The sequence below is a fragment of the Hyperoodon ampullatus genome (assembly GCF_949752795.1).
Source record: "Hyperoodon ampullatus genome assembly, chromosome: 16".
Lineage (NCBI taxonomy): Eukaryota > Metazoa > Chordata > Mammalia > Artiodactyla > Ziphiidae > Hyperoodon > Hyperoodon ampullatus.
In genome coordinates this window covers 29,254,759-29,275,392 of record NC_136929.1, presented here as the reverse complement: position 1 = coordinate 29,275,392, position 20,634 = coordinate 29,254,759, and the positions used below count along the sequence as shown (strand labels likewise).

The window sequence follows — 20,634 nt, the reverse complement described above, 5'->3', positions numbered from 1 at the left end:
AAAAAACAAAAAACCCTATACAGGAAGGGGTCTTACATCCCTTAATGCAGTGGTTCCCCAAATCTAAACTGCATATAAGTGCCAAGCTGGCTGCATCCCAGCTCCCAGTTTTTAAATAGATTTCCAGGTCCTAACCTAGAGATTCTGATGCAAGGTATCTAGGGAGGGGCCCAAGAATCTAGTAGACTGTATACTTTCTGAAACACCCCACAGGTTCTTATGTGCAACTGGGTTGAAAAACACCCTCAGATCACCCTCCCCACCCCCTGCTGAGACTGATTTCATTAGCCCCAGTGTTGGTGAAAATGGTTGCCAGGGCTCTAAAAATCATAATTTCTGATGGAAGGATGTAACCTCTCTTAGGAATATTCAGTCAGAAAAAGAAATCACTGCTAACATCCAGCCCTCTCATTTTACAAATGAGATTTTTGCCCTAAAACCTATTTCTCCCCCACTCCTCCAAGTTGCCTTCCTCTTATCTGTAAATGGTAACAAACCCACCCATTAGTAAAAAAAAAAAAAAAAAAAAAAGTCAGCAAACTTGGGAATCATCCTTAATTGTCATCTCCACAGTAAGCCTCCCTTGACTCATCTCTTACTCTTCACTATGAGTAGCAGAAAACACAACTCAACTCGCATAAACTGAAAACGTCTGCATGTAGGTGGTAATCTGGATTGTTCCTATCAGAGTTTAGTTTTTCTCCAGAGTGCCCTCCTCTGTTTCATCATCACTCTGGCAGTGAAATAACAATAACAGTTCCAGGCTTTAAATCTACACACAACAACCAAGGAGGAAACAACAACCAAGGCTCCTTTCTCAGGAGCCCCAAGAAAACTTCTCTCATCTTGCACTGGCGCAAATGGATACATTCCCTGGGACTACTGGGTCTCCAGGTACAAACTTATAAAACTGGCTTGGTGCAGGAATCCTGGATAAATCAATGACATTTCCCACTTTCGAGCTGGGGATGGGGCCAGCCTTTTGTAGCATATGGGCTGAGTGGCAGAGGGAGAGATAAATGAAGAAAATTTTAAGGTTTTATTAGTAAAAGAGAGCTGGAGAATCTACTACACAACCCAATCAAAAGTTTCCTCCTTTTATTCTCTCATAGCACCACATTCTTTTCCCTCAGAGCCCCTATCATCTTTGAAATTGGACACTTGTGGACATGTAGCTAACATGTACCGAATACTTTGAGATGGCAGTGTTCTAAATGCCTTATATAAATGGACTCACTAACCTTCATAACAATGCTACCATCCCCATATTACAGATAAGGAGACCAAGGTACAAAGAGATGCAGGTACTTCCCCAGGGCATGGAACCCACAGCAGTAGAGCTTTGAGTCCCAGTGATCAGACTTCAGAGCCCAGGCACTCAACTACTACAATATGCTATTCTTTTTACTCACTTTTGTCTCACTCCTCCACAAAACTCTAAGATACGTGAAGCAGGGAATGTTTTTGTTTTATACACATCAGTCTCCAGTGGAGTGCCAGGCACACAGGAAGCATTCAATTCCCCTGATAACTGAACAAATGAATAGATGGTTGAAAGAATGAGTGAATGAACAAATGAGGTAATGAACAAAGGAACAAACTGTAAAACCGTGACCCAGATTAACAGAGCATTTGTGTCACATGTTTAATTATGGAAGAGTGTGGTCCAGAGCTTCAATTTCCTGTGTCCAGTCTGACGTCTCTTGTTGAAGGTCTGTTATCTCTGTTCCACATGGTCACACCTGCAGAGTCAATAGTCTTTTCTTCTTTGCAAAGCTACCAACCAGCAAATGAAAACTCCAGCAGGAGACAGTCACTTCTTTTGAGATAGATTAATATGTGAACATGTCCAAAATAGAGAATGATTTGAGTAAAGGATGGGATTTTCATCCTTATTTAGCCTATCTGCATTAGACAAACGCTTTGTCCATTAAGAGTAAGAACCAAAAACTGAAAACATATACAAAGCCCTTTGTAGTATCAGGTACTGACGCAATTTAAACATTTTTTTAAAATCAACAATTTTAATAAACCAATCAAAGTCTCCACTTGATTTATAGAGATCTGAGTATCTGCAGACCATTTGTTGTAATTTTCTTTCATGGTGACAGCATGACTTTTAAAAATAAATCATCTGGAAAATGTAAACAGCTAAGAAAAAATTACAGGACATACATGTCGGTTCCCACTGTCGATATCCAGAATTAACTCCACTCTCAGCAGAAAAATCATAGCCTAATCACAGCAAACAATGTCTCCAGAGAAACTACTAATTGGTACAATCACGTTCACACAAAAGCTATTAACCTGTCTGATTCCTAAGTAAACAGGGGTAATGTGAACGGGGTAAAGTAAATCCACTGCTGACAGACATCAACTTTCACGCTCAGTATGTATATTACAGCCTGTCCTACAGAGTGACTTGGGAGTTTATCTTCCACTCCGGGAGCAAAAGAAAACAACCTGCTATTAAGCTATTTATATGTTTGCCTTTTGCCTTAATAAGTAGCTATATGTTTGGTCTTGAAAAATGCACCATCAGCAATATTTATGTCTTCAAGCCAAGCTTACTAATGGAAAGCTGGTTTTCAAAGATCATTTCCATCATTAAAAAAAGGGAGATGGCCAACCAGAGATGCTCATTTAGTAAACACACTGCTCTATCAACGGAGCAAAAGGGTCTCCTACCCCATGCAAGGGACCACACGTTGAAGAAAATGTGGAGATGCTCATGGCTGGACAAATTATGCCTGAAGGCAATGAGGGAATGGGGAGAAAATGCCCTTTTTGAGGACGAGAAGAAGAAACAGAGCGCCTGTATTTATCAAAGTAAATGACTGTGGCGCTTTTTACTTTTTCCTGGAAAAATAAGGTTATCTTTCCTTGTGTTGTTTATTCTTTAAAGTCGAACCCCAACACATGGGGTTACTGCCGAGCATGAATATTACCCTTATGTGTATCTTGGTACACGTCCCACTGGCCACTGAAAACTATAACCCAACCTATCAACTGCTCTAATTATAAACATTAGATAAAAAGAACACAAGGGAAGTAAAAAAATATATACTCTGTCACAAGGGCATGCTGTTGAAGCAAACAAAGAAATCCAGAATACGAACCATACATCTTAATATTGGTCAACAGTTCACCGTGGACACTGGCCATAGTTTTTTTTCTTTCCCATCCCTGGTCTCACCCTGGTGGATCTCCTCTCCATTTATTCATTTCCCTTTTTGATTTAAAAAAATTTTTGAGACACCTCTTAGGCACCTCCAATAAGGTTTAAAAATCAGTGCCTGAGAAAATGGTCCATTGTAGATTTGGGAGTAAAAACTTACAGAAGCCATTCGAAGTATTTTGAAACTAAACAGCCTTCCAAATGAGATTGTATCTCCACAGAGAAGCCTAAATAACAACTGAACTGAAACTAAAGAATATCCAATTCTTGCAAGGATGTATTTACAACTCCACTCTTGCTGATCATCTTCCAGATGCGTGAATGCTTGATTCACATTATTCAAAGAAAAGGCCATGGAAACGCCTATTCTCGTGTTGGCAGCTTCACTAAACTTCCTGTGTTTTGATAGAGGAGGGAAAATCCATCTCAAATTAGTCTACAAAATTTTTTTCATAAACTACGCAATTTACTTATTAAAGAAAAGTCTGCCTTATAACCCCATTTAATATTGTAAGCAGTATGATGTCTCTACAATTATAAACATTCATAACAAAAAACATTGTGCAACCAGTACAATAAACACTTATTAAAATTAATGAAAGGCAACAAACAAGTATGAGATCATATGCATATCGTTGCCAATAGACTTTAAGTTCTCACCAGTGGATTTAAATTCCTTGAGGGCAGGGACCAATTCCTACTTACTCAATATGTTGGAATGGACCTTTACTATAGAACTAGGTCTGGGGCGTCCAACCGTGAACAGACAAGATTGCTCTCCCTTTAGAACTCACATTCTAGAGGTGGTGACAGTACCCACAAAAAGTGTTTTAAAAATTAATTTTAAGGGCTTCCCTGGTGGCGCAGTGGTTGAGAGTCCGCCTGCCGATGCAGGGGACACGGGTTCGTGCCCCGGTCCGGGAAGATCCCACATGCCGCGGAGCGGCTGGGCCCGTGAGCCATGGCCGCTGAGCCTGCGTGTCCGGAGCCTGTGCTCCGCGGCGGGAGAGGCCACAGCAGTGAGCGGCCCGCGTACCGCAAAAAAAAAAAAATAATAATAATAATAATAATTTTAAATGTGTAAGTGCCAAAAGGAAAATAAATAAAAGGCTGAAATAGAAGTGAAAAATTGGGATACTTACCGACTTTATTAGATAGAGGATCACTGGAGGCCAATCTAAGGAAGTGACATTTGTGAGTTAAGCAAGGAACTGAAACCTGAGAAAAATAACTAATCTATCAAGGAATGGGAACCACACACGCAAAGACTTTGAAGTGATCGGAGTTGGGCCTGGTTAAGGATGGCTGAAACATAGGGAGCGTGCTGGAGAGGGGCAGTCTAAGAGAAGACCAGAGAGACAAAGGGAGCGGGGTCGAGCAGAGTCACGTGAGAAGGAATCTGCGTTATTACTCGGAGAGCAAAGGGACCTGCTCTGGTTTGTGCTTTATAAGCACGACTCCTACTGCTCCACTGAAGAAGGGATTGATAGGAGAGCAAGAGGAGAGCAGGGAGAATAGCTGAGAGGGGTCTAATAGTCCCAGAAAGACATGATGGGAGTTAGACCCAGGTGGTGGCAGTGGTCATGGAGAGACATGGACATATTAAAAACTAAGTTTTGGAGGCAGAATCAACCTGATGACTTCCTTCAAGGACTGTAACTGGGAAGTGAAAAGTAGGACTCAAATATAATTCCCAGGTTATAAGCATCAGCAACTACATATTCAAGTGCAGATGTCAAGTAAGCATTTAGATGCTGACAGCAGCTGGTGCTCAGAGGAGAGGGCTGAGCTGTAGAGATAAGTTTGGGAGCCATTAGCAAAAATTTACAAAGTGGCTTTTACAAAGTGCATGAGGGGGCTTCCCTGGTGGCGCAGTGGTTGAGAGTCCGCCTGCCGATGCAGGGGACATGGGTTCGTGCCCCGGTCCGGGAAGATCCCACATGCCGCGGAGCGGCTAGGCCCGTGAGCCATGGCCGCTGAGCCTGCGCGTCCGGAGCCTGTGCTCTGCAACGGGAGAGGCCACAACAGTGAGAGGCCCGCGTACCGCAAAAAAAAAAAAAAAAAAAAAAAAAAAAAAAAAAAAAAGTGCATGAGGTTTGGAAATCCAGATCTGCTGTCACTTGCTGGCTTGTGTCTTTGTAGGAAAATTACTGACTTAGTATTCTCGCCTATAAAATGGGGATAAAAACACCTGTTTTTAACAGGATTGTCTCGAGCAGGGGTCAGCAATCATTTTCTATAAAAGGCCAGATAATAAAGATGTGGGGCTTGGTGACCATAGGGTCTCTGTCAAAAATAGTCAGTACTGTCACTGCAGCATGAAAGCAGCCATAGATAATAAGTAAACAGACGAGTGGGGTTGTGTTCACATAAAACTGTATTTACAAAAATAAAGGGCATAGTTTGCCAGCCTCTGGTCTAAAGCAGTGGTTATCAAAGTGTGGTCTTGGACCAGCAGCATCAGTATCACCTGGGAATTGTTAGAAATGCAAATTCTGGACCTCACCCCAGACTAAGTGGATCAGAAACTCTGGGGTGGGGATCCAGCAATCAGTATTAAAACAAACCCTACAGGTGATGTGTGTTAAAGTCCGAGACCCTCTGGTCAAGAACATTAATAAATATATACTGCTTAGAGGTATTATTAATACATATCTATTTTTTTTAACCTGGTTCGTAGAAGTTTAGAGTATAATTTCTAAAGGTAGAATCAAATGCTAGATAATTGTGGTGGATCAAGAAAAACAGAGATAACAAACTCTGTTAAACTACAAGGTGGACTTAGGTAAGAATAGTTGAGAAATTAAAGATTGTTTTTATATACTCTTTATTTCAAAGAACTCCTATACTTTCTCATATATTAAGATAGATTTAATTTAGTCATGTTCACCCTTCACTTATTAAAATGAACAATATAATTTCAAATATATATCTTCAACCTAACTTCCAATAGAAAGAAAGGTTAACACCAATTAACTTCCAGACCCCAGATGGCATTTTAGCTATGGGTTAAGTAGTCTACTGCTACAACTAACACACTTAGAACATAGAACAAGCAAATTTATCAAATGCCAGTTAATATTTTAACAGAAAAATTTGACCATTTGAATTTAGGAGCAATGGGGGAAGTTAAAACATAAAGGGCTGTCAAGAAACTAAATATAATACCACCCACTTTCATATTGCTTTACTAGTATTATTAGAAACTAGGCAGAAATCTGGTTTCCTAGATCCAGCCTATGGAACCTTCCTCGAATTAGATAAAAGAATTATGGATGTATATAGAGGGGTCGTGCCTACTACCTACTACCACTAGGCTATATTCATGACAACTGGCCTTAGCAAAATTCCATATGAAAACTGAAATAAAATCAGTAAACAATGGTTAACAGCTTTGGAGGGCACCAACAGGAAGGGGTAAGGACTGGACAACAGATCATTCCTCAGAAGAGGGAAGACCAGCTTCCAAAACTGAAAAGAAATTCAATCAAGCAGTCAATGCACAATATTAAAAGAGTCAGAGAGTAGGGTTTCCCTGGTGGCGCAGTGGTTGAGAGTCCGCCTGCCGATGCAGGGGACACGGGTTCGTGCCCCGGTCCGGGAAGATCCTACATGCTGCGGAGCGGCTAGGCCCGTGAGGCATGGCCACTGAGCCTGCGCGTCCGGGAGCCTGTGCTCCGCAACGGGAGAGGCCACAACAGTGAGAGGCCCGCGTACCACAAAAAACAACAACAACAAAAAGACTCAGAGAGTAGACACTGGGTGGTCTTCAAAGTGAGCAACAGAATCAGACAGATACAACACAGAGTAATGGGGTATCCCACCAGGTATAAAGTACATGTCACTGGAAATCTAAGGAGAGGAAATATTTGTAGAACCAAGCGAGAAGGCCATCAGTTTAGCTTCAGGTAAACTCAGAAAAATCTCTCAAGCTGCCTAGCTAATGAGAATTAAATGGCTGAAACCAGAGCAAGAGGTGAACTGAAAAAGCTGGGAGCTGTCTGGGGCCAGAAAACAGATTTGCTTATTTGTTTGTAAAAGCTTAAGCCATAATGTATTTGTCCACACTGTATAACAAATTACTGAAAATGTATATGAAGATACAATTGTGAGATACAATTGAGATACAATTGTGAGATACAAAATACCACTTGATTTGCTCAACCAGAAGCACTGACTTGCAATCTGAAACTGATCATAAACTACTCACAAGTTATATAATACTGATAGTACAAAGTTCCACAGTTCTAAATTTGAGAATTTGAGAAATTCCTGTAAAAATTCACAACAGTGCCAAAGTGAAGACTATCCAACTAGTTAAGGGCATTCACAAAATAAAAGAACTGAAGCAGCAAATTTAGGCTTCTATATTTAACCAGGAAGATCCCATTACTTGGAGATCCTCTTTCGAACCCAACCTCTTAGAAGAAATGAAACTTGAAAGGGATCGGTAACTTGAAAAAGAGTAACTCCGTATCTTTTTCATAGGGCTGCAAAAACCTGTGTTAAGATTATCTGAAATTAAACCAACTAAAATTTTAATCTCATATTTTTTCCCTTTCTGTCATAGGATCATAGATGACTGGAATCATATTAAATAATACCTGAAAGTTTAAGCCAGGAGTTTTCCAAACTTATCGTTGTTCAGAATCCTTTTAAAGGTAAATTAAGGTGTTAACATAATTATTTTACTGTTACTTTATTTAAATATGTTCATAAAAATCTAGATATAAACTTTAGATGCTTACAACTCTAGCTTTTAAAAAGTTTTTGTTTTGTTTTGTTTTTTTGGAGCAAATTATAGCCACTTTATTCAGAAAGTCAAGAGTCTGAGAAGATGATGGACTAGTGTCCTAGAGAACCATCTTACTGGGGTCTGGGTGCTAGTTCATTTTACAGAACAAAGAAAGGGGGAGGTGAGGAGGTAAAATCTAAAAAGCTTTAAAACCAAAACCAATTTACAAAATACCCACAAACGCAAGCATAAAACTAGTAACAATTATACTAACAAGATAAATTCAATGGGATGAAAATGTTATTTTTCAAAGCACATGCCTACAGCACTGAATGCTACAGCACAGGTTCAGCATGCTAATGTTACTGTGGACCCCAAGACTGCTTTTTTATGAACCATTTTTCTCTACTTGAACTCTTACAAAACCATACATCAGCCCATTAGGTCACTGGGCTTTATCTAACCTTAAAAATTTACATTCTTTTCCCTTTAACCCAAGGTAATTAAAATAGCACAACTTGGTGCCAATATTTCTTGCTTTATTGTATGTTTTATAATGATGGTAAGATGCATTATTTTTATAGTAAATTTTACACTTTATACTATATAATTATATACTTTTATATTATAATAGTTTATAATTTATACTTTGTACTTTGTTATACTTTACAATATTTGTATCCTTTATGAGTCAATAAAATATATTCAAATGCATGGTTGTACCTGTTCTTACATACCCTAAAGACTTTTTATTCTAAAGTTGCAAACAGACTCTCATAGTTTACTTCCCTGCCACTCCTAAGGACACTACATAAAAGATACACCAGAGTTCAGCTACACCAGCCTAACAAATCATACAGACTTTTTTTACTTTCCATTAAAACAAAAATACACACTGGCAAAACTATATCCAAGCATGCATTCAGCATTTCACTATTATTTTACAAATTTAATGAGCATATTTAACTGTGGAGATTTTTAATATAAAAGTGGGGGAAAGTGGACAAATACTGCATGATCTCAGTTATATACAGAATCTAAAAAGTCAAACTCATAAATGCAGAGAGTAGAATAGTGGTTGCCAGGGGATGGGGGATGGGAGACATGGGGAGATGTTGGTCAAAGGGTACCAACTTTCAGTTATGCAGGATGAGAAAGTTTTGAAGACCTAATGTACAGAGAGCATGGTGACTATAGTTAATAATACTATACTGTATACCTGAAATTTGCTAAAAGAGTAGATCTTAAGTTTTCTCACCACACACAAACAGACAAAACGATAACCATGTGAGTTGATGGATATGTTAATTAGCTTGATTGTGGTAACCCTTTCATTTGATATGTATATCAAAACACCACATTGTAGCTTTAAATATATACAATTTTTTTAATAAAGTTCTTTATTTATTTTATTTTTGGCTGCTTTGGGTCTTCGTTGCTGCGTGAGGGCTTTCTCTAGTTGCCGCGAGCGGGGACTACTCTTCGTTGCGGTGCGCGGGCTTCTCATTGCTGTGGCTTCTCTTGTTGCAGAGCATGGGCTCTAGGCACACGGGCTTCAGTAGCTGTGGCACGTGGGCTCAGCACCTGTGGCTTGCAGGCTCTAGAGCGCAGGCTCAGTAGTTGTGGCACACAGGCTTAGCTGCTCTGCGGCATGTGGGATCTTCCCGGACCAGGACTCTTAACCACTGCGCCACCAGGGAAGCCCAACATTAGAATATATTCCCTAAAAATTGTTTATTCCATCTGTAGAACTTAAAACTTTGGCTTGAAAGGTAAAGTTTTCATTCAACATATGGCTAGTCTTATCACGCCTGGCAGAATAATGTCTATCTGGAGAAGAAGATACGCAAAGCTATTAAGCTAGAAAATGACGAGTTTCTTAAAAATCTGTAGTCACGTATTCCTCCTCCTCACACTCAGCCTGAACTTTCAAGTCTGAAAACGACTACAATAATAACCAGGGGAACAGAAGTGGTCATATACCCAACCAGATGAACAAAATCACTAAGGGCAGTTCTCAAACTGTGGTCCCCAGGCCAGTAGTCTGAACATCATCAGGGAACTTGACATCATCAAAAACTGAGGGTGGGGTCCACCAGCCTGCTCTGACAAGCCGACCAGGTGATTCTGACACACACTCAAGTTTGAGAACCTCTGGCTTATGATAAATGAGCCTTGATACTGAACAACCACATCTTCATTATAACATTCCCTTCACAGGTGGGAGGCTCTGGGCATACATTTTTACCTTTCCTCTAGATATTGTAGTCAAGATTCTACCACAGAGCCAGGGCAAATTAATCCACCTCAAATCAGAAGGCGAGAGAGGGGCTTCCCCGGTGGCACAGTGATTAAGAACCCACTTGCCAATTCAGGGGACACAGGTTCGAGCCCTGGTCTGGGAAGATCCCACAAGCCGCGGAGCAACTAAGCCTGTGTGCCACAACTACTGAGCCTGCACTCTAGAGCCCACGAGCCACAACAAGAGAAGCCACCACAATGAGAAGCCTGCGTACCTCAACGAAGAGTAGCCCCTGCTCACCGCAACTAGAGAAAGCCCGCGTGCAGCAACGAAGACCCAATGCAACCAAATTTAAAAAAAAAAAAAAAAAAAAGACTACAGCAAACATGAGAGATCTACCCAGAATAGCACAATGTACTCAGAAAGCAAACAGAGAAGTGTGAACATTTCCAGATTTCTATTTCTCTTGTTTCCTTGCTAGCATACTCCCAGAGCCACTAACCCTTAACTCCGAGGAAGAACTGAAAATGACCTTTTTGAAGTATATCACTGAAAATTAAGTTGAAAATTGGTTACCTGAGTAAAGCTCAGAAAATACTAAATATTTTAAGAGAAACAAACAAAAAATACCCACAGACTTAGAGTAAAAAAACTGGCGTCAAGTTCATTTTTTAATTTTAAGAACACAGTTTGTAAAAGCTCTTTGAAAGTACATTCTTTCGAGCTTCAAGAAATATATACATAAACAAAATCGATGAAAATTATAGCAATCATGTTTTTGTCTTTTATAGGACTACTCATTCTATAATTATGAAGTATATACTGTTGTCTAATGGAAATGATAAATAACACCTTCGTTCTCTAACAATAGTTATAAACACAAACAATTCTTGTTTTTTAATATGATAAAAATATATATAACATAAAACAAGTTTCGCTTTTTAATGGGGAAATTGAGATAATGCCATATATATATATATATATAAATACATAGCCTCTTTCTGAACGTAGGTAAAGGTAAGTATTTGAGGAATATTAGTGACCTTCCCAAGATGTTAGGTAGAGAAGCAGATATTCTTGGTTCTCCAGCCAGTTTTAAGTCTACAACTCAATTTATGCCAGTGTGATTTGTTTTTTAAGTTATGTACAGTTATGCACTTTTACTAGTTCAGATATCCAACTTTGGCTGAAATGTGTTAAGTCTGACATTCCTCCTATGCAAGACTACACATCTTGAATAAATGGGAACCAATCTGTATTGGCATAGATTTCATCTGAAACTGGTTCATTTTCTCCCAGCCCATACCCCTCCTTGCACCTGGCAGAAATAGCTCTGTATCAGACCATCCTGGCTGAGCACTCCTTCAGGCTGACGCAGGTTGGGCATCCTTAGGTTGACTCTGACCCGGAGGGCATGGAGCCACAGGGCACATCACTATGGCAACTCCCCACAACAGACCCAAGCTACTCGCGCAGTGCTCCCATCTCTGAGGTCACATGTAGATCCACCCCCCCCCAAAAAAAAATATGTGTGAGTAGATACGTTGCAAGACATTATCATTTTATATATAGAAACCACAATCTTCCATCTCAGTGGCTTGGCAGAAACACAAACTTTGCCAATTATCTATGGTCACCCATGTCCCTGTTTGCCCTAAACAGTCCAGTTTTATACTTGTTATGCTTGTGTCATTTTAATGATGCCCCTTTCTTAATAAAAATTGTCCTGGATTAAACAATAAATTATATGGTCATCCTACAGACAGGCCTATTTCAGAAAAGAGACAGGCATGACAGACAAAGCAGAGGCAAGTTTACTTGGGGATGTTTTCAGGCCTTTCTGCTCCAGGCTACCTTCCATATTTTGTTCAGTGACTGTAGAAAATACTTAGGAGACTTAACAATAATCTTAAAGTCCAACTAAAAAATTCTCTATTTCAAATATAGAACTCGGCAGCAAAGCAAACAGCAGGTCTTCTTCCTTCTCATTTCAAAGGTGCTCAGAACGATCCAGAGGTTCTACTCTATATTAGGCATACTGCTGGATGGTAATAATGTGATGAATTCATCCCTCTAACAAGTTCAATTGCAGAATCATCACTTCTGGGAGTTTTACTTATAAATTTTTCCCCCCAAATTATCCTAACTCTCCCCACTATTTCAACAGGAAATGTGACAAACAGTACTCAGTATCTAATGACTGCACTTGTCCACTCAACAAATATTTATGCCCAAGATCAAACGTGGCAGCCCTTAGATCTCTGAAGCCAACCTTCAGATGTGTTTTGTTTAGCCCAGATAGGATTCTTATATGTTTAAAATATTTGCTGATACTTTAAAATGTGGACTCATACATAAAAATCCAGATTTCCATCTTCTCTTGAGAAATCCAAAGCTCCGGCAACACTGGGCTTATATTTTGATAATGTAATTTCCAGTTGGAGCTAGCAGCAGCTTGAGAAAGGACCTCTCTATCTAGTCCTCTATGGCCCTCACTCAACCTTCTTCCCCTCAGTTTGAGTTTGTAAGCCCTGATTTACAGCTGGAGATAATCCTTAGGTAGACAACATCTGGCCTTTCAAATTAATGATCCTCTGCCAGGGGCTCTCTAGGTTGGGAGCAAATAGGAATCTATATCTTTAGATCAAAGACTCAACTGGGAAATGGCAATAAACAGGAAAAGTTTGTTTTTTCTTTTATCAAAAAGCCATATGGCTTCCACTGCTCCTACAGGAGCAAAGGGGGGAAATAAGCCTAAGCATGTTATTATTTGTAAAGAGCACATCCAGCCTCTAATATCTAAATACAAAATGAAAGTAAATAAAATGGGATATTTTAATTGACCTTCCAATGAGTCCAGGGAAGACTCCACAGCCACTCTTGAGAATTTAAGGTGCCATAACCCATAAACAAGCTGACCATCAATGAAATTAGCAATGATGTGTCAGGCATCAGATCTAAAGAAAATAACCACCAAGAATCATAAAACATTCCTTCAAGTCCTGGAAAAATGCAACCACTTCCACCTTACTGACAGAACCCCAAAATCTTAATACAATAAAGATGGTGATAACATTCAGAATAAAGAACATGCTGCACTCCAATTTCAACCTAGGTGAAAGCTAAAAATAAATTTTTAACAAATAAGCATAAAATGAAATTCATTTTAATCACGGTTAGAATCCTGAGATCATCTGTGAGAAGGTATTTTACCATAACATAACAGCAGCACCATAAACTAAAATATTGGGAGTTCTGAGCCCTTAGGATATTAAACTAGTTTACGAAGTAACTGATGGAATCTAAGACAATGAGCTTTATTTTCTTCAGCTCAGCCACAGGCCTTTTTGTGAAAAACTATTGGACAGTCTTTCAATTACAGATACTGGAATATATGAATTTTCAAAAATTAAAGCCTTCTTTATAGGAAGTTTTTCTCATCTGACTATTAATTCCCCAGCTGCTAAAGAAACCCGCCACATAGTACAACTGAGACTTTATTTGTTTATATTTAGACAACACTATTTTCCCAAAGAATCTAAAGTCCTTTGCCCAAACATTCAGTAACTCTTATAATTTATAACAGCATCTGGGGAGCTTTTGATATGGTAAACTCCTTACACATTTTTTAAAAAGGGGGAGGTGCTGTTTTTCAAGACACAATCACTGTAGTAAAGATTGTTTAGATACCTCCCTCCAGACGAAAAAGGACTGTGTCCGTTTTTTTTAAGGAAGTAAAAACGCACTGTTTGGTAACAGGCACCTTGATTTAGTAAACTCTGGAGAAATATTAGAAAAGAGATGTTCACCTCTTCTACAACACTGATTTTTAAATCACCCAGGTAGGTACTGATTCTGTCTCCATTTAGTGTGGAAAAAACTGCAAAAAAAAAAAAAAAAAAAAGTCTTCTTTCCACTCAAAATCTAAAGGCAGATTCGTATTTTGCTGACAATCTGACAACGTCTAGTAACTTCTCTCTAAGCCAGGCTCCGAAACAGCTTCCCAGATCCAAGATCTGCAGGTGCTGCTGTGACTAGCATGCGACTGTCCTAAGGGGCTAAGGTGCAGGACTCCACGAAGACCGAGAGTGTGTGCGGGGGCCTCTAGGAACCCAACCCTCTCCCGCTTTCCCTCTTAAACGCACACGTGCACGCACGCACCCACTTGGCCAAGGCCGGGCATGCCATCTCCAGTCACACCCCAAGACAACGAGATCCTCCCGGGACGCGCGCTGCTCTCGCATTCTCCCAGGGCGCACCAGCTCCTCCACCGTCCCGAGACCACTCTCCGCCTCCCTCCCTCTTCCTCGGCCCTGCGGGGAAGGAACCGCCGCCAGAAGCAAGCTCCCGACTCGGGGTTCCAGGAGCGGGACCAGCCTGCGCTCAAGCGCGCCACGTGGAAGGCGCGCGCCAGCAGCTGGACCAGAGTCGGTCTTTAACGTGGGGTCCCAGCGCCTGCAGCCCTGACACTCCTCCCGGGTGTGATGGACCCTCCCCCGTGCCTCCGAGCCGCGGTCTTGCCTGATTGGGGTCTGTGGCGCGGAAAACGTGGCAGGCCATCTGCGACTCCGGGTCGTCTGGCTGAGCCTTGATCAGGTAAGCAAAGTAGGTGAGGTCGTGGCTGTTGTGGATGAAGCGCGAGATGTGCTGCGCCTTGTGCTCGAAGATGAACACTGCCGGGTTGGGCTGCGCGGCCGTAGGGCCACAGCCCCCAGCGGCACCGGCGCCCGGCGCGGGCACGCAGCGCAGGAAGGGCGCGCTGAGCACCAGGAGCACCTCGCGGGGCGCCGGCGCCCCGCAGCCGCCCGCCTCGGGCTTCTGGCTGCGCCGGCGGATCTCGGCCATGAGCCAGGGCAGCATGGGCAGCGTGGTCCTGCGGTCCAGGCACGACCCTCCCACGTACCACAGCCGGAACCTCTTGTCGCCCGGCTTCCCCTGGCCAGGCTGCGCAGTGGCGCCCGGCTCGGGCTCCAGGGGGTGCGGGAACGGCTCATCCTGAATGCAGCTGGGGGACTCCATAACTCGCGCCTCCCGAGGTCACGGAGGCGGCCGGATCGGCGCGCCGCGCCCCCAGTTCTCGCGTTGAATGCGCCGCCGAAACTGTGCCAACAGCCGCGCTGGGCCCCTGCGCCCGCCTCGGCGCGACCCCGAACTCCGCGCTTTAGTGGCCCTGCCCCATGCGGCACTTCGGGCGCGGCTGCCAGGCTCTGGCGGCGGGCACCCGGGGAGCGCCCGGCAGCAGGACTGGCAGGAGAGGGAGGGTTAAATCGCTATCCTCCTTTCTCCGGCTCGAGCCTGGGGCCGCACTTCCCCCTTCCTCATCCGCGGCTCTGCTGGGTCAGAGGACAACGCCGAGGGCCCCGCGCCTCCGCCGGTCGCCGCCAGTTCCAGCGCTGCAGAGCCGTTGCGGCCGCCGCGCTCGCCCCGGGCGGGCACTGGGAGGCAGGGCGGGGAATGGGCTGTGCGCCGGAGGGGGTGACTTGGGGCGGAGCTGACTCCTACCAGGGTGACCAGCTGTCACCTGGAAGGTCGGGGCTCCCGGGCTTCGGCGCAATCAGTTCTCGGGAAGGGCCTGCGAGAACTATTTCGATGGAAAATAACAAAAACAAAACGTGGCCTCGCGGGGGCCGCTCCTCCTCCGGTCGCCGCAGCCCAGCTCGCTGCTCCTCCTCCAACTGTTCCCGTCCCTCCCTCGCTTCTTCCTTCCTTCCAGGCTGCTTCTTTAATCGGGCTGCCACCCCGCCTCCCGTCCGGCGGGCGGAGAGTGGTGCCTATAAAAGCTTATCTGTGAAGTCACCTCTTCGCCTCTTTCTCCGGCCGCGATCCCAGACCGCCCCTCCAACCCGCCCTTCGGGCAGCAATACTGCGCCCGGCGCCGGCACTGCCCTGACCAACTCATCATCTCCCGGGTCACCGAGATCTCCGTCTTCTGGGCGTCTCTGCTGCCCCCTGGAGAGGGGACCACTCTCAACGGAGCGCTGGGATTTTTTTTTTTTCTTAATTAATCATATTTGTTTGGTTTCAATTCCTTCTGAAGCCTGCATCATAATTTCTGAATCTTATTTCCTAATAATCTCCAAAAAAATACTCGTGTTTTAAATCACGAAATTACGATGAAATTTCTTTTCCATTTCAAAAGATATTTATGATTTTTTAATTAACATAGGGGCTTTGGTCATCTGAACAAAAAGAAAAAAACATTTTAAGGCTTTTTAGGTCTTTGTTTTTCAAGGCAAATGAACACTTGTTACATGTTTGATTTTGACCTCAAATCCTAGTCAGATCTACTGCCCTGGTGACCTAGAAGGGACTTTATGGGCCCTGATATGCCTTTTCCTTTCTCCAGGCTCTCAAGGCTCTTGGTAGATTGTCTCTTTGATGCCATACTCTTAAACCTCTGTAATGTGTGAGGATATTACAATATCCTGAAAGTAAAGTGTGCTCCATCATTCCCTATTCAAACTTCTTTGTCGTTTAGGGTCAGATAGGTTGTCTAAATAAACGCACCTGATAGGTTATACAATGAACACGAGACAATATGCCACAAAACATAGCTCTCCTCCTTTGTCTCACAGAGGTATTCAAGTTCCAAAACATGTGCCCACCGTCTTCCATCTCCAGCTCTCTTTTGGTCTTTCCCAGTCTTATCCAAAGCAATCTCATTCCTACATTGCTTCACCAGCTACATCCAAGTAGTGCCTTCCACTGCACCTCTAAAGTTGGAAGATTCTGACCCCAAGTCTTCACATGGGTGTTCCAAAGTTCCAGAAAACAATCAGGTCACATGATAACACCAAAATACAAGGCCATGCCCAACATTTCAAAAACACTGCAAAGTTACAAAAATAAACTGAAAGGAGTTTTGATTAAGCCCTATTTCCCTTATGAGAGTATTTCTCAAAAGAAAGTTATTTTTTAGGAACCAAATACATTTGACAATCTACACCCATATCAAGGTCACCAGCCACTGACCCTAAGGGACACTGTTACATGGGAGTAAAAAACATACAAAAACTGAATAGAGAAAATGAGCGGTTTCAGTTTCTTCCAGGTATCAGCCCATCCTTACCAGCTGATGGCAGCTGTGAAAGCCAACCCTCCTTCCAGACGATTTGCTTTTCTCTATCTGCCAAACCAGCTCCACCATCAAATCTGTCATCTCCTTGGCTTTCTCCTCCACCTTCTGGCACAACTCTGGCACTCTCTCATCAGCTTCCCCACTGGGATGCTGAAGGTGATTCAAGGTTTTCTCCTCCGAGGTCTCCACCTGCATTTCTATCTGCATGAGCATATTATCCATCTTCCACAACTTACTCCTGGTCCTCAGATACACTCTCGTGGGAGAGCCACCATATCCTCCAGCATCCCACAGATGACTGGAAGCAGGAACTGCTCCAAATCTTCCTAGGGCCCCAAAACTTCCACTTCCGCCGGTGCTTCTACATTGTCCTGGTCCAAGGGGCGCATTTTTCCTGCCTCATCTTCAGAACCACACGACCCTCACGCCCTGCCCTGGGACAGCTGATCAGCAGTTACTGCTCGGGTCAAAAGCGACCCACACTCCTTGTCAATAGTATTCCTGAACTATCTTTTTAAAAATATCCCTTTACGCCTTTGGCTTCACAACTGCTCTGGGAGGAAACAGCCTCACATGTAAACTGCAGAGCAGTGAACAGAATCACGATCAAGTATTTTTAACTCCAATTTCTCTTTAACATATAACATGGTATGACAAACATGAATCTTCATAGCTTTTAGTGCAGCCGATACATTTTATTCATTGTATTTACCTAGTTCAGAGCTAGTGTAGAGATTTCGCACCCTTTTATATGTAGTAATATATATTTCCAGGGAACTCAAAAAACATTCTAGGGATAATATAATCATTCTAATTTTAAAGCAGAAAGAGAAGTATTCTTTTTCCTTTTTAGCAAATTGGACTTTCATTCTTTTTACTCTTACTAAATTATAATTAAGAGTTAGGTAACAGGTAAACAAAAATAAGTGGGAAAGACCATTAAAGTTCCCAATCTTGGGCTTCCCTGGTGGCGCAGTGGTTGAGAGTCCGCCTGCCGATGCAGGGGACACGGGTTCGCGCCTCGGTCCGGGAAGATCCCACATGCCGCGGAGCGGCTAGGCCCATGAGCCATGGCCGCTGAGCCTGCACGTCCGGAGCCTGTGCTCCGCAATGGGAGAGGCCACAACAGTGAGAGGCCCGCGTACCGCAAAAAAAAAAAAAAAAAAAAAAAAGTTCCCAATCTTCTCCAAAGGGCTCACAGGAAAAATGAAAACTCTGGTTCCTCTCCCATTCTCTCTCTCTCTCTTTCTCTCTCTCTCTCTCTCTCTCTCACCTTTTTTTTTCCTTTAATGGTATTCTCACTTTCTATAAAGCCTTGGGACTATTTTTTATCCTATATGTAATATCACCACAATCAATTCCCATTATTCCCATGCAGAATTTCTGGGTGCACCCTGATGGCTCCCTTATAGATAGAATTTAAGCTCCAAGATAAAGACATTACTAATTGGTTAGATTCACTCATTCAGTTTACTCACACCACCACGTTTTTGTGCAAAGTAGAACCATGTCTTCAAGAAGCAGTGAAGGGTTTCCCTGGTGGCACAGTGGTTAAGAACCTGCCTGCCAATGCGGGGGACACGGAGTGGTCTGGGAAGATCCCACATGCCGTGGAGCAACTAAGCCCGTGCTCCACAACTGCTGAGCCTGCGTGCCACAACTACTGAAGCCCCCGCGCCTAGAGCTTGTGCTCCACAACAAGAGAAGCCACCGCAATGCGAAGCCCACGCATCGCAACGAAGAGTAGCCCCCGATGGCCGCAACTAGAGAAAACCCTCGCGCAGCAACGAAGACCCAACCCAGCCAAAAATAAATAAATAAATAAATTTATTGGGGGAAAAAAAAGCAGTGAAAAGTTGTCCGAATGTGACTGAAACCTTGTAGAACCTTGCCAGAAACTCCTATATAGATCCTATTTCCCTAGGCCACATATCTGAGATCTATAAAAAAGAAAGAAAAGAACAGAGATCTGGGGAAAGCATGGAAGTCTGTGGGTTCTACCAAATCAACCAGCTTGGGAGCTAGGAATGAATCTGGAGCCCCAGCAGGCCATTTCTTACTGGTGAAAAAGTGATGCAATAAACATCTACTTATTGACAGAAACACAGAAGAATTGTCTTTTATTACATGACATCCTAAGTGTGATTGCTTCCTGCTCTGGAACATCCTTAGCCCTCTCTTTGTAACCTTTTTGTGATGTTTTGCTTACTGTGCATTAATGAGCATTATTACTGTTTACCAATACCTGATCTCTCTGCATCCTGACACATGGGAAGGCAGGCACGATCCTAAGACTTGTTTTGGAAGTGAAATGTGACCAGAGGTGACTTGGGTCACGTCTTTGAGTAGAAGCATTTAATTTCCAGTAATCAACGCCCCAGCCCTCTCTTGCTGTCCATCCCCACACTTCCCCTTCAGTGGTCATTATGGAAACATCAGTATGTAGGTTCCTCGTGATCAAAGCAGTCCAGAATGCTGAGCCAGCTCCTAGAGGACAGCTGTCCTGGAGAAACTCCCAGGCACACAGCACACTTCTTGTAGTGGGAAATAAACTTTTTTCTTTGTTAAGCCACTGGGATTGTGGAGGTTTGCTACCTTGTTGTAAATCTATCCTATCCTGTCCGATAAGGTTATTATACTATCGTATATATTGTATCTTATATAACTTGCTTTATTATCATTTAGACATTTGACTTATTGCATGAACGAACTATATGGTAAGCTATTAGTTTCTTATCATCATTGTGTCACCTGCAGAAGCTTAGAGAATTGCATGCACATAAAAAAGTGTTCAATTATAGTTTGATTACTTGAATTTAGAAAAAGACAAGAGGATGACACAATTTTAAATGTTTGGTGGCTATTACACTGAATATGCAGGTCTATGATGTTTACTAAATGGTGGGACAATAAATCATCCTCTGACCCCCAACCCTTCCACTCTCAACCCCACTGTTGCCCAAAAAAGGGCCAAAGAATATGCTCATGAAAAGCATTTCTAACAATCTGCAAGAAATAGCTCCTGAAGAGTCTTGTAGGCACCTCTGCTATGATATCCAAAAGTAAACACTTACATTTTTTTTAAAGTGCTCCTCTAATATCCCAATATTATAACGCCGTTAGCATTAATTAGAAGTTGTAACATTCAGTCAAATCCAAGTTTGAAAACTATACACTACATGAGAAGTATAAGGGCCTGAGCTAGTGTATAAGACTGGAAAGGCTCATCTCAATCTCTTAGCTTGTCTCCTTGCTTCCAAGCACAAATGTACTCTCTCTTTTTTCTCTCTTTCTATCTCTCTCTTCCATCCTGTACCCTCCCCCAATATCTACTTTTCTTCCCGCTTAAAAATCTTTAAATGAAGATACATTTCCTAAAGCTCAAATCAAGAATCTTTCTA

General features: G+C 42.6%; 1 protein-coding gene across 5 annotated transcripts in view; it reads right to left on the bottom strand.

Moving 5' to 3' along the window:
* TBC1D4 (TBC1 domain family member 4) overlaps nucleotides 1–15,174 on the bottom strand; it is a gene marked incomplete at both ends in the record, with an annotated part of 215,685 nt that extends 200,511 nt beyond the window's left edge. For all 5 annotated transcript variants that reach the window (XM_079721895.1, XM_079721894.1, XM_079721896.1 and 2 more), the window contains one exon: nucleotides 14,677–15,174. In XM_079721895.1, coding sequence (XP_079578021.1) covers nucleotides 14,677–15,174 — 498 coding nt within the window. The remainder of the gene's footprint in view (nucleotides 1–14,676) is intronic.
* Nucleotides 15,175–20,634: the final 5,460 nt, after the last annotated feature.